The sequence below is a fragment of the Pholcus phalangioides genome, unplaced genomic scaffold, assembly GCF_987345545.1.
Source record: "Pholcus phalangioides strain wild (caught in Gottingen) unplaced genomic scaffold, Ppha-v1.0 ptg000009l_1, whole genome shotgun sequence".
NCBI lineage: Eukaryota > Metazoa > Arthropoda > Arachnida > Araneae > Pholcidae > Pholcus > Pholcus phalangioides.
In genome coordinates this window covers 53,981,927-53,996,658 of record NW_028301602.1, presented here as the reverse complement: position 1 = coordinate 53,996,658, position 14,732 = coordinate 53,981,927, and the positions used below count along the sequence as shown (strand labels likewise).

The 14,732-nt window shown below is 41.0% G+C and overlaps 1 protein-coding gene across 3 annotated transcripts in view; it reads left to right on the top strand.

The window, feature by feature from the left end:
- The window catches only part of LOC149083308 (uncharacterized), a 112,845-nt gene that overhangs the window by 69,877 nt on the left and 28,236 nt on the right, over positions 1-14,732 (top strand). For all 3 annotated transcript variants that reach the window (XM_089236544.1, XM_089236546.1, XM_089236545.1), the window contains one exon: positions 12,075-12,252. In XM_089236544.1, the coding sequence (XP_089092670.1) occupies positions 12,075-12,252 (178 nt within the window). The remainder of the gene's footprint in view (positions 1-12,074; positions 12,253-14,732) is intronic.

Genomic DNA, 14,732 nt, shown 5'->3' with positions numbered 1-14,732 from the left:
TATCTTAGTATTTTCATTTTTGCATTTTAGCTGCATAATTTCATTGCATATGATAATGATGTTTTTTTTAAGCTTTTCAGAATGGATATTAATTTGAATTGACTGTACATATGTTTGTTGCATTTTTAATCAATTGCAACGCGTGTTTGATTACAGCAGTTATGTGTTTAGATTTGTTTCAGTTCATTTTGATGCTTAAGATAGGATATGCCTGCACAAGTAAGATGCATTTATCTTGCAAATGTATTATTACCATTATAGTTATATGCTCATGATTCTTCATAATTATTTTTACAATATGTATTGTGTACAAGTTTTGATTTCAAGCATTTTTTAATTTCTTTTGTATTGTGTTAAATTGATATTGGTTGTAATTAGCATTACAACGCCGGGCGGGATGGAAACGCCTAACTTTTTATCTTTTGCTCCCAACACAAGATGGAGTTGATGTCAACTTTCGCTTTTCTTTTCTTGTGTATTTCTTATTATTATTATGTCTCTCTCCCTCTCGAAGGGGAGAAATGTGTAATAGTGTATGTAACAACCCTCCAGTGGGAGGTTGTCTTATGTTAGTCCCCTGCGTGTTATTGCGCGCATTATTGAATCACCCTTCTCACAGAATTAAAATTTGTTGAGTTTAAAAACACAGGTGTGTGTTTGAGTTCATGGTATTGACCACCCCTGATTTGGGAACTGGTGAAGCCACACCGGTCAAATAGGCGATCAAGAAATTGATTCACGCATCGGTGGACTTTGAGAGAAGTTCTATTATTGGGATGGAAAGCGCACTGAAAGCCAGTCGAGTGGATAGTATTTACTATCTTAAATGGGTAAACCCATTTTTTATATTTTTTTGCCCTTAGGAATCACTTGGATCTATGTAGCCCAGTCCATTGTAATTTCGAGGTGTCATTGTGAGTTAGCATCCACTTCGAAAAGTTTCATCACTATGAGTGGAACACCAAATATGCATTCAGCTACAAATACCGAAGTCATGAAAAAGCAACCTGCTCAACGAAATGGCGGAAAGAAATGCTGCAGAAATGCTCATAACAAACTTTAAGAGTAATAGGTGTGCACGAAAACGTAGTGTGATGAGAAAATTGCTAATTAGCTGGTTTGCAGTTAAAAATGATGGATCCGATACAAAGGCATGTATCGGTAACCATCTCTAACTGGAGTCGCTCTTACTCACTACGTTCTTTTATACGAATATAGTCTTGTTTTAATTTTACTGAAATAACTGAGTGTCCAGTATGTTATAAAGGTTGTTCCAGTTCTTAAGGCCCGTTTACACGCGGTAAGTGATTTAGTGGTAACTAAATTTTAAGTTGCCAAATACGATACAATGTATGCAGACGATAAGGGCCGTTTACGGGGATTTAGTTGGCAAGTGCGCAAGTGGATATGTGAAATAAAAACAGTTCTAGTTTTTCCGGTTAAGTAGACTTATGCGCCAGTGGGCGTGACCTGCCGCTCTGGAGAGGTCCTTTTGCTCTGTCACGGAGGGGTTTATTTTGATCTCAAGCGTGAACCTGTTCATGCTCCGTCGTCTCCTGAAGTTTCGCTTGAATTCCGCGGAAATATTGGATGGTGAGGTGGCCAGAGGACACAACCTTCAAATTTGTTGAAAAATATCTTCGTCATGGACGTTTGTTGAACTAAAGAAATGAAAACTACATTAATAAACAAGCTAAAAATTAATCACTGTTGGAAATAGTAGCTGTGGAATATTCGGTCGACGTGATGCCAGGAGTTGAAAAAAAAAAAAAATTGAAGATTCAAAAATATATCGGATGTGGAAGATTTCTTATATATTAAAAACTGGACGGGGATATTTCTCTCATCCAGAAGGAATTTGCTGCCATCTATTGTAAAAATACATAATTAAATATTTAACAAAAATAGTATATGCATTAAAATGCATCTTACTATTATTCTCCCGCAAATTGCGACTCTCTCCCTCCGTTGATTCTAGTTCAGTGTTTCCCAAAGTGGGCAATATCGCCCCCTGCTGGACGATGGAATGGTCCAATGGGGCGATAGAACCTACTGATTTAACATAGGATCCTATGGGCTTACTTGAGTTGGGGGGGGGGTGGGTGATGAGAGGAAAAAATTTTTGATGAAGGGGGGCGATGGAACAAAAAGTTTGGGAGACTATGTTCTAGTTGAACGTAGCGCTAGCCTCCTTAAAATTTATCCACTGAGCATCTACTAAACCACTTACGTGTGGACACTTTTCAGAACAATCTGTAAGTTAAAATTTAGTTACCAAATAAATCACTTACCGCGTGTAAACGGGCCTTTATTTCGTCTAAATCGGTCAAATAGAACCGAAGATAAGCTGATTCCGCGCAGCATACGAATCGTTCGTTTGTGCCAAGATGGCAGCGACTCACTTGTGCATTGATTTTCATGCCTCTTGCAAGAAGCAACTACGGCATTGCTGTCTGGTTAACTTCTACGTGTACGCTAAATATTTCAGCGAACCATGAGTTTTAACGCCTGCGTCAGCAGCTCCTGGCAACTGAAGTGTCCCAGGAGTACAAAAGTGATTTCATCGACGATTCTAATTACCAACGTTCTCAGCTGATGGACGCCTTGGACCTGCCTGGGTACCTGGAGCAACTTTAAACTCGAAATGAGGTCCAGCTAGCTAAGGGCCCTTACGCGTATGATGCTGCCATGCGCATCTGAACTCTACTTACTGATCCGCGCAAGGACTCCGTCGGCAGATCACGCCATTGACTTCCTGTAAGCGATCATCCCATGCTATAGAAAGTGCTGAAGGAGGTCATTGACGCTACAGCTAATTGCGACGAAGATGATCTGTTCCGGAAAGCTTCGACATAAGGTCCCGCTTGGTGATCAAGAGAACATTAAGCGACATCTGCTTGACATCGTTACCGAAATACACTGCTCAAAACAATTAGGGGAGCAAGCAAAAAAGTGAAGAAAACTGTGCGAGACAGCCACGTATTGGCATACAATGGATAGTACACGCGTATCAATGCGCAATACAGAAAAAAGACGTAAAAAAATTTGGAATTAAGCTTTAATTCTTTGAAAATATGGAAAAAAGATGATTTAGGGCAGCAATTTGGTTACATGTAAACGATAAAAAAAAGTACTGTTTAGACATGATGCATGAGTTTTAATAGGGCTTGTGGTCTCCTCGAACAGCTAAGACTGCTGCACACCTGTTTGCCATGGATGCGATGAGGTTATCGATCAGACTTTGGGGAATACTGTTCCACTCCTCAAGAAGTGCAATCTGCAAGTCTCGGACAGTAACAGGCGGCCTTGGTCGCGCAGCAATGCGTCGTCCATGCGTCGAGCATGTCCCAAACATGCTCGATTGGATTCAGGTCAGGAGAGCACGCTGGCCATTCCATACGCTGTATTGTTTCAGCTTCAAGCATGTTCTCCACCAGACGAGTTCTATGCGGTCGGGCATTATCATCCTGGAAAACAAAGGAATCTCCAATGGCTCCAGCGTAAGGGATGACATGAGGTCGCAGTATCTCTTCTGCATACCTTCGGGCCGTCAAAGTGCCGATTATGAAATTGTGGTGCCGCGCTATGACTCTGATGCTGAATTTTCAGCTTCTGCGGCTGCAGTATATCAAGACGTACAGTACATTCCGAATGATATGTACGTCCGCACGTCCGCCTATGCTGATTCCACCCCATACCATCCAACCAGCTCGTCTGTATTGTGACCTTTCACGACAGCACTTGGCTCCAATCATGTTGCTCCCAATCTCGATGTTCAGCAGCTCATCTTCTTCGGGCCGCACGGTGGCGTGGGGTCAACGGAATGCAGACCATTGGCCTACGTGCATAGAGCCCTCCCTCATGAAGCCGATTACGTACTTTTTTTCTGGACACCCTTCGTCCTGTTGCCAAGAGCAACCGTCTTTGCAGCTGCGTAGCATTCTCTGTTCTGTTTCGACGGGCTGTTAACCGTACATACCGGTCATCAGTTGCTGTAGTGGCGCGTGGCCGACCTTGCCCTGGTTGACATCTAACATTTCCTGTTTCTTGGAATCGATTCCACAGCCTTGCAACAACAACACTTCTGGCGACTCCAACAGCGTCCGCGACACTACGTTGTGTTTGCCCGAATTCCAGTCTGCCTATAACACGCCATGCCATGGATTCCGGTAAATCATGTTGTTGAGACATCCTCAAGTCACCTTGTCTCAAAAAAAAAATACTGCGCAATCGAATTTCACAGTTACGGCAGTAAAACAGACGTTCCTGCAACATCCCGATTTCTGCCCTTATCTCCTTTTTCTGGTTTTTGACGTCATGAACTTTGATTTGCATATGAAGTTTTCTTCTTCCGTTTCCTGCGAGGCTTTAAATTATGGATGATTCATTTTATGTTATTTATCGGTATACATCTTTGCGTAATTTTGTTAAAACCATGTGCTCCCCTAATTGTTTTGAGCAGTGTAGTTCGCCCAGCGGACGCGGAATTGATCAGTTTGACGCATGCAGCTGCGCAGACAGATCCTTCACTATTATCTGGCCAATCGTCGAGGTGATCCACAAGCAATGATATGAACTTATCGGACTGATCTTCTACCCCTACGGCGGAGGAGTATGCAAGTTTACGGAGTCACTCTGGTATTGTTCAGCAGTCTCCTGACGAAAAAACAGGGGGATACTTCGATGCAGAATACTAGCCGGCTGCAATCCGAGACTGTATCTGGTGAGCCGAGTGATCAGGCGTTGGATTGGCGAGTGCACACGATAGTCAGATGCTGAACTGTCTTAAGGTACTGAAAGACGGGAATCCAAACCCGGGAGCAAAACAGCACTACTTAGAAACGACACATATCGGACAGTGGCCACACATATCGACAAAGAAAACCGATCGGCCGAAGACGCCACCAACCACGAAGACATCGACACAGACTAAACGTCTGATGCCCATGAATCGAATCGTTGTTCAGGATAAGCGTGCCTACTTGGACATGTCTACGCTTACTTTAGAAGACTTGCCTAAGGCAGGGCTATATGTAAAAGACGAGTGGCCACAACTGAAGCCACAGTGTCTTAATATGCAACATACAGCTGCTGTAAATCAAAAACAGACATTAGGAGTTACGCAAACTATCCAGAACGAGGAAATGACTGACCCCACAAAATATATAACTGTAGACCAATGGTGGCCGGCCCAAAAAATAATTCCATCAAAAAGGCGTCTAAAATGGTCAGATGTCGTCAAACGGCCAGCCAATAACGAAAAACTGGGACGGAAGATCATACGAAGTAGCATGGGCGGAGATACGGTGGGCGTGGAGGCATTGCTCCCCCCCCCCCCAGCGTCAAAGGTGGAGCCGACTGATCTAATGTATATATATATGTACATATGAATTGACATCATCGTGTCCCCCGAGACTTCAAAGTCTATCTCCGCCTATGCTAAGCAGCACCAATAATACACGTAAAAGAACAACACGACACCGCGACGATTATGAAACTCGGTGTCCTTATATACACATTACAACTGATGCAAGTCATTGAGACAGTCATTGAGAGACACGCAAATCAATCAGATCGCGGAAAAGACAGACCCTGCAACGTATATAACTGTGGACCAATGGTAGCCGGTGCAAGAAAAACCTCAATTAGAACGGCCTTTACAATGATCAGAAGTCGTCAAACGACCGGAACAATCACGAAAGTCAGTGCTCAGTCGCGCCAATCATACACGTAAGAGGGCATTACGACACCGCGACGATTATGAAATAGTGGTGCCGCGCTATGACTCTGATGCTGAGTTTTCAGCTTCTGCGGCTGCAGTATATCAAGACGTACAGTCCTTAGCAAGGAGACCGAGGTGGCGCAATCCAGCAATGCAACGCAACGACACTTCTCGCTTGGCGAACAATGCAGGCTTGGACACAGATTTCAATGCGGGGCATTCTTCCTCGGCTGCTCCCATCACGGTGGGTCAACCAAGGTCTCAACGGTCCTATCAGATGCGATGGTACATGCACGGGCACCCGGATGAGGAGCGTCCTATGAGGTATAATGATCGACACGCTACATATCACGGAGACTCTAATCTTGTACATTATTCAACAGCAACAACAACGACTTGTAATGGTCATTACTATATATTATAATGGTGACAACTCGGTAGGACAAGTTATCGGATGCGACGAGAACCGGACTTACGACAGGACGATTACACTACGGTTAAGTGTAGTTCCAGTGCAAAGGTCAAAGTCAAAAATCCTTGGAGAAGCCGCTATATCAACCAGATCGACGAGGTGCGGCCTTACCGGTATGAAGACACGACCTATCTGGGAATATACTCCCGTTGCCCGGGTTTTCTTCAATGAGGCTTTTTTGGATCACGTAATATCTCCCTTTCTTTGAGGTACATGCCAACCATTTCTAAGTTCACCAATATGGCGACTTCTTGCGCGACTCATGAAAGAAACAAATCTAGATTTAAAGAAACGTAAAAATATATATTTTTCTTTTTTTAAAGGGTGCTAGGTATTTCGATTCCCCTCTCTGAACTTCAAGTTATCCATGTCTGCCTGTTTCTGCTTCAAAAAATGCTTAATTAAAGCTGTGGAATTTTTTCGATGGACTTTTTACGGGCCCATAATTAATTTTAAAGCAACCTAAACTATATGAATTTATGCAGTTCAATATTAAAAGACAATACGGAGACATTAATTTTCATGCTTGAGAAGATATAAATAAAATGTTGAAATCAAATTCGAAAGTAGGTCGAAAATAGGCTAATTACTTCATATCTACTTTTCTGGGCTTCGTATATCTCTAAGCGAACTCAATATTTCAAAAATCGAGTATTGAATACAATTTTTTAAATTATTGATGTGACAGAAAACCCCACCAAATTTCCGCATTTCTACATTAAAATCGGTAATTTTAGCACTGATTTCTATGAGGATCACCCTTTTCCTGACTCTCAAAGCGATGCTCATGATGATTATGACGTCTATTCAAAAACCCTCATTACTGAGAGTAATGGAAATGTGGCAAACCATTATAAAGGCATAAACTATTACACATATGCATACTTTTATACGACTTTTATAATGAACTAGCTGATACCCGGCGACGTTGCCCGCCCCGTAAAAAATGTATATATGTATAGCTTATTAATTATTTCTTAATCAAAAAAATTCTGCATCAAGTAAGAAAAAATTACTTTTATTTTCAAATATTATAATTAAATACTTCAGGCAATTCGCTTGTGGATACAAAATATCTTTGGTTTTTCCATCTGGTGTGTAGATGTACAAATTTTTGGGATTACCAACACGCGAACAGGCAACGAAAAGCTGTCCGTGAGAAATACAGGGCTCAAATAGGTTGATACCTGCCATTGCTAACGACTGGCCTCGCGCTTTGTTGATTGCCATAGCAAAAGCTAAACGAATCGGGAACTGTAATCGCTGGAAAGTGAATGGCATTTCTTCAGTGATAATTGGGATGCGTGGAATGAAGACGTCTTCTCCTTTGGCACATACAGTTAGAATCGTTGCTTCAAGGATGTAATTGTGCAATTTTTTCACGCAGACTCTGGTGCCATTGCAGAGTCTCGGTGTCTCCAAATTTCTTAGAAGCATTATAGGTACTTCGACTTTGAGGGTCAAGTTGTGAGGTGGCACACCCGGAATATCCAAAGAGTTCAGAAATTCTGCAAGATATAGAACTGTCTGCGCTGAGTCTGTGAAAGTGTCAACCGATTTGTAAGATGTGGAGTCTCCTGGAATAATTTTTAGAATTTTTTCGTTGATCTTGTTCACACTGTCATTTTCCGGTGCCAGAATTACTCTCTCACAGTCACTCATGGTTTTGGTGATTTTGTTGAATGTTTGGGAAGACTTTGTCTCCAAGTTCTTGAACTGAGTTTAAAAACTGGTAAAATCCATTTGGGAACGTAATCAGTCCTTCTTGGGTCTACGGGAATTCTTCCATTGCCAAGTTTGATCAACTGATGTGAAAATGATAGCAGTGCCGGGTCATTTTGCAGTTGAACTCGCATGTTGGTGGACAATGATAATTTTTTAGCTTCGTGCCAGAGTGTTGATGTCCTAACGAACTCGAGGCGACCACCGATAGACAGCACCTTCACTTCAAACCCATCTCACTAATGGCAGTAAATTGCAATGTAGCGATACGGCCAGAGTTGATGTTTGGTGAAGTAGAGTGCTGATGATTTGAGGCAAGCATTGAGTTCATCAGCTGGCGTTGAACATTTTTATTCCCTGTTTTATCGTCGTAGTTGTTGTTCACTGTTGTTAGTGACGTCATATGTCCAGCTTCTGCAGCGAATATTATTCAAACTCCTTTTAAGCACTTTTTAAATTGAAACTATACCTCAACGATGGGTGGTTGATGAGATAAAGGCCACATTAGCACTTACAGGACACCCTGTATACATGCAAGCAAAAATATCTGGCGCTTCCCGGGTTTTTTTTAATTACTGGGAGGATTGGAAAAGTGACAAACCATTATAAAGGAATAAACTGTTATGATGGCAGCGTTAAAGATTTGACAAACCATTGTAAAGACATATACACGTCTGAAACGCATTGTTGGGAACCACGGCAACCAAAGTAAACGTTCCGAAAGTGATTGTTGAGGCCCCCAAAACCATTGTTGCCCGGCAGTTTTTCGCCCATTTCGGGCATTTGCCCAGCCCTGACGAACTTTTAAAGTAGCCTACGGTTCAATCCCGGACCTGTTTGGTATACATGCAAAATCTGGCGACGATCGGTCTAAAATTGTAGATTTGTATAGAGAACATACATACACACACAGAAAATCAATTTTATATATATAGATAGATATGGATTACATGTTAGCAAAAAAAAAAAAAAAAAATGTTTATCAAAAGTGGTGCGATTCATTCCACAAAAAGATCTCTAAAGGATATTATATCAGACAGCAAATGGAAAAGACGGTTTTGATTTTGTTCACAAAATTTAAGAAAGGCAATGAAAGAGATTGCATGACTGGGTGTACCGAAATACTTGCATCTAAATGTATTGTAAGCTGAACATGTCATTAGTACGTGAGCCCAGGTCTCAAATCATTGGCGTTACAATATATACACGATACCCGCGGAATGATTTCAAGGACTCTCCCGTTTATGAACAGCCTATTTGCACCAATACGAATTTGTATGAGAGTTCTTTTAAATTTAAGCGGAATATTGTAGTCAGTGAGGTAGCTTTCAAGACCAAAATTCATTTTAAGTTGTTTGTAGTGGGGTGAAAAGTTTGTGCTCTGAAAATTAGCCATGTCATTTTGCATGTTTTGGATGTTAATTGGGTTTAGAATGACAGGAATATAGTATTGGATCATAGTTGGGTCACTTGAGTACTTCAAAAAAACAATAACCACTGTTGTCAATTATTTTCCACAAATTTGCAAGCCAATTTTTTCGCTCCTACTCGCCTCGTATCTGTCACGAAGTTTTAAAAAGCATTGTTTTGGAAGCCTGTAGGTCGGTATTTTTTCGGTCCTGAGCCAGTAATGCAAAATAATAAGTGCTGAAATGTGTTGTTGCCCAAGTTCCACTCTGACCATATGTACCGGAGTTTTTCTATCTAAATGGAAGATTCTTTTGGTAAAGGAGGAGAAGATCGATTGAAGTTTTTCAAGATGAGAAGGGGACCAGGTCGCTGAACCATAAGAAAGTACGGAAAAAACAAGAGAGGAAAAGAGTTTGAATGCTACAGGGGGTGAGGACATTTTTGCCAGTTAAAATGGGTAAAACTGTATTTATTGATGATTTGGATTTTGACTGAAAAGTTAATTTTGCCAAATGAAAATAACCTAAAGAGGAAAATGGAACACCCAGATATGTGTAATTTGCGACTACCTCTAAAGGTAGACACTCAAAAGAAAATTTTTCAGATTTCTTGAGCTTACCTCCTCTCCTAAAAACCATAACTTTGGTTTTGACAGTATTAATTTTTTACGAGAGCAGAAATTTTCCAAAATTTTGATTTTTCTCTGCAGGTTCAAAGGTGAGTCCGCGAGGACGACCGTATCATTGGCGTAAAATAGACAATGTACAGAAGTTTCGGAGTGAATAAAAATTGGTTCAATATGCGATTCCTTCAGCAGTTTAACAAGATCGATTATGTCACTAGAAAAAAGAGCTGGCGATAAAATTTCCCCCTGCAGAACCCCACGAGTAATTTTTATACTATCAGTCAGGCCGAACGGGGCCCTGACCCTCAAAGTCGCCTTTTTGTATATGTCGTGAATCACAGCTATAAAATGTTTGCTTACACCCAAATTTTCTAACGTTTGGAAGAGAATATTGTGGTCAATGGAGTCAACAATCATTTTCAAGCATGAACCGTATCAAGAGTAAATTGAGAAGTCGTCTTATTGACGAGAACCTGGAATCGTGTCTAAAATTAAAAACAACATTAAACAAACTTGACTTACCTAAACTTTCCAAGGCGATGCAAGGCCATTGTTCACATTAGTGTTTGTCAATCATTGTCATGATTTAATTTTATGGATACGTTACAATTAAATTTTATCAATAAATAATATCGTTATTAAGTATGATATCGAGTTTTATTCAACGTACCTACAGTTAACTAAGACTTAAAACTTTGAGTAAAGTTTATTAAGTTAATTTTAGGGAACGTTGTGGAGTGAAAGAAGATGTAGTGTCGAGGATTGAGTAAGGTATGTTGAGAAGGTTTGAGCATATAGAAAAGATGAACGAAAGGAGAGATAGACGAAACATGTATACAAGACGAGTGTGGATGGGGTCGACCTGAGCGAGCGTACCTCAATCAGATCAAGGACGTTTTTAGCATTGGCCAGCTTAGGAGTACCCTAATTGAGTTGATAACAATGTACCTACTTATATAGTTTAAATTTAAGAAATTTGGCTCTCAAAAGAAATTTCAATCGTTGTACTGTTGAATTTGGCTCTGTTGACTAATGAGTTTGCCGACCACTGCTCTAGGACAAAGCAGTGCAACTTTAGTAACGTTTCCAAGCAATCACTTGCCATTTGAAAGAAAATAATTCTTCATAGCCCAATGGACTCGAACAGAATTTCGAATCTTCTGACATTTCTAGAAGCCAATTTATTATCGCTGCATAAAACTAGTTACTACAGAGGTTGGAACAAAGAAATAGATCCATCATATTCTCCTCCTCGAACAAGAAGATCGATTACTTCTCCACCACTAACTCGATCAAGATTGAAAAATTAACTGAGCCCTGCTAAGACTTCATTGATTTTTGGAAATTGGGCAAGAGCAGGAGACGGGAGCAATAAGATATTTGTGGACGAAAGGAAGAGCATCAAGATTTCAGCCCTTCAGAGGTCAAAGGGAAAACGGATCAATCGATTGCATTTACTGATGAAACTTCAAGACCCTAATCATGTATATATTTTCAATTGCGGTTTTATTTTAGACGTAATAGATCCCGGCGTGACGACGGGCGCGCAAAGGACGCTCAAGACGAAGATCATCAAGTCATCTGTTCTTCGATTTCTATTGACGATTAAGATTTCATATACATCTGTTCATTGACGGTGATTACAATTTATTTATTCGTCGTTGACGCAAAAAAAGAAAGTTGGCTGGATTTTCCAGCCGTGTCCGACCTTCGGGAACGCTCTGATGTCTGTATCGGATGGGAAGCGGGGTGCATCTGGTAATAAAAGTAAAAAAGTTAAAAATGATCGCTTAAATAATGAACCAAACCAAAATAGAAAACCAAAATTCAATACACAGCAATTTTATTTAGTCGCGAGCTGCACAAAACCCCATCATCGGCCAACGGTTGGCCATCCCTGCTGTAGATATACAAGTTTTATGTATCTAGCAACGCCTCTTTTAAAGACATTGGTGGGGGGGGGGGGGAATCAAAAAACCCCGAGAATTGCTTCCAATAATGTTGTAACGACCGAGCTTGTTGCTCGACTTTCCTTTCATCAGATTTGTGGATGATTTGTGATTCGACTTATCTTCGCCAAAAATTGTAGATACATTGTGTTTTTCCTCTAATTTTTTTTACAGATGCCGCAATCCTATCTATCGACCCATAGCGCCTTATCACCCGACGAGAGATCCAAATAATCCTTTGGTAATCACGTTCAATTTCAAAAGTTTCATGTTCCAGGACATGCTGGATGGGGAATCACTCAGACTGTCCGCTCAAGTTTTGGCATGCGCTGAATTGGAAGATTGTCAGCACGTGAGTGACTTTCTTGTCTCAAAACATGGAGAGGGGGGTGTCAATCTGACATCAATCAGTAATGATGTGGTTTTCCCCACGATGATAAATAAGGCACCGAAATGATTTTGCATTTCTAGAAACAGGCAATCAGTTTTTACAAGTATGGATTTTATAAGTACACTCGTGTGCAAAATTAAGAGAATCAGCACATTACGTCGAATTTATGAAAAACTAATGGACCGATTTTGATACTAATATGGTGCGAATACAGTCATAACAGAGAAAAAATATACCATACAAAAGTCACAGTACGCACGCATGATTGTCAGTAAAGTTCATCATTGCAGGAATGTCCAAAATTCGCGTTGCGAGATAGAACCGAAAATGGGGCTAGTATGGGGTATGGTTCCCTCTCACAGTCAGACAGGTCTTATAGCGCGACGCACACTGGACACGAGGTAGTTGAGAAGTCCCTGAGTCAATCGGCTCCACTCCTGCAGCAAGCAGTTTTCAGCTCCGGGATGGTTCTCTGAGGGGAATGGCGAGATGCAACTGCCCTCCCAAAAGCGCCCGATACATGTTCTATAGGGTCAGAAGATCTGGCTGGCTTATACATACGCCAAATATTTTCATCAGATAATCGTTGACCAGGTGAGCCCGATGTGGACGAGTGTTGTCGCCTATGAACAGGACCGAGAGCCAACTGTGCTCCTGGAATGTCGAACATAGGGCTCTAATATCTCCTCTCTATACCTTATAGCAGTCAGGGACCCTCTGTCAAATACATGAAGGGGTGTGAGGCCGTCCAACATGATGCCTGCCCAGACCATGACACCTCCACCACCATAATGGTCCATTTCCTGATGTGGGAGGGATGATATCGAGTACCAGGCTCTCTCCAGATGAGTGTACATCGAAAATCGGTGTCTAGGCCGAATCTGTGATGAGCACGGTGCTCCACTGAAGTCTCCACCAAAGCCGATGTTGTCTGCATCATGCTAAACGAGCTCTCTTGTGTGCTACAGTGAGCGGGACGCAAACAGCGGACCTTCTGGCATAAAGACCTCTCCCAAGTAAACAGTAAACCGTGAAACTCGATTCCCAGACGCGGCATGCAGCTCACGTGAGAGCTGCATGCCGCGTCACACACGAAGCTAACACGAGCTAACACACGAATCGTGGAAAACACCTCGTGTCCTTATCATCCCCTCCGTGGTCACAGCTCCGTACGCTTACGTATTCGACACTGAATATTTTTCTTCGGCGGCGTTATTAGTATCTTTGGTTCAGTACTTTTTATGAAAATAGACACACACAATGGGCACAGATACTCTTAATTTTACGCACTAGTGCAAATTAATCTTCACACCAGGTCCTGTGGTTCTCACCGAGAAAACAGTACCTAACCGTGCAATATAAAGACGTGAGTATAAGCAATGAAGTAAATATAATGCTAAATATCATTTTTTAAAGTTGGAAGATAAGTTCACAGTTGTCATGTGCTTTCAAAAAAAAGTTTAAAAAATTAATTACTTCCTATTCGGAAAAGAACTCTAACTACATTTACCGACTTGAACACATTTCACAGCGTTTTTTAAAACGATTTTATCATTTCAATACCCTTTCATTTCAAAACATTCCTAATGAAACGGTGCACGCCGGAAAGTGCTGTGCACCCTAAGTAAAGATAATCGCTTTAAAGAATGTATGTTATGCGTTCGAGGAGTGCTTTTATCCATCGTCCAAATATGGAAGTAACAAATCGGTAGGTTGTTAATCAAACTTGAGTAGCATCGGACGAGATTAGTACTTAGGAGGGTGACCACCTGGGTGCTGCTGGCATGCTTTTTCGATACAGCGGCGGGAAATGATCTATTGATTGTACGTAACTATGAGTGAATTCGAAATGTTGTTGGTCTGATGTGTAGATACGTTTTTTAATGGGAGGCCGAATGGTATTCATGCCTCGAAGTTGGCAAACCAAAAAAAACCAATCTCGGGTGCACCCCTTCCCCCACTTTGCTCACAATGAACGTCACAATGCGAGTCCATAACGATGGCATAGACCGGGATTACGCAATAAAAGTTTTAGTGAAGTTCTTTTACAAAACTTGAAAAAAAAAAACAAGCCTATTGGTTGCATTCGCTCGAATGTAACCGGCACGCTTATTGGTTGCATTTTTCAAGTTTTATAAGGGAACTTTTCGAAAACCTTTATAGTGTAATCCCGGACTTACTATTTAAGCTGGATACCTGCGTCTAAGGCCGGGATTATACTATAAAAGTTCTTTTTTATAAAATTTGAAAAACTCAACCAATAAGATTATTGGTTGCATTTGCTCGAATGTACTCTGAGTTTTATTGGTTGGATTTTTCAAGTTTTATAAAAGGGATTTTATAAAACTTTAAACAAAACAAACAATAATCCTATTGGTTACATTCGCTTGCACGTGACAGATATGCTTATTGTTTGCATTTTTCTAGTTTTACAAAACTTT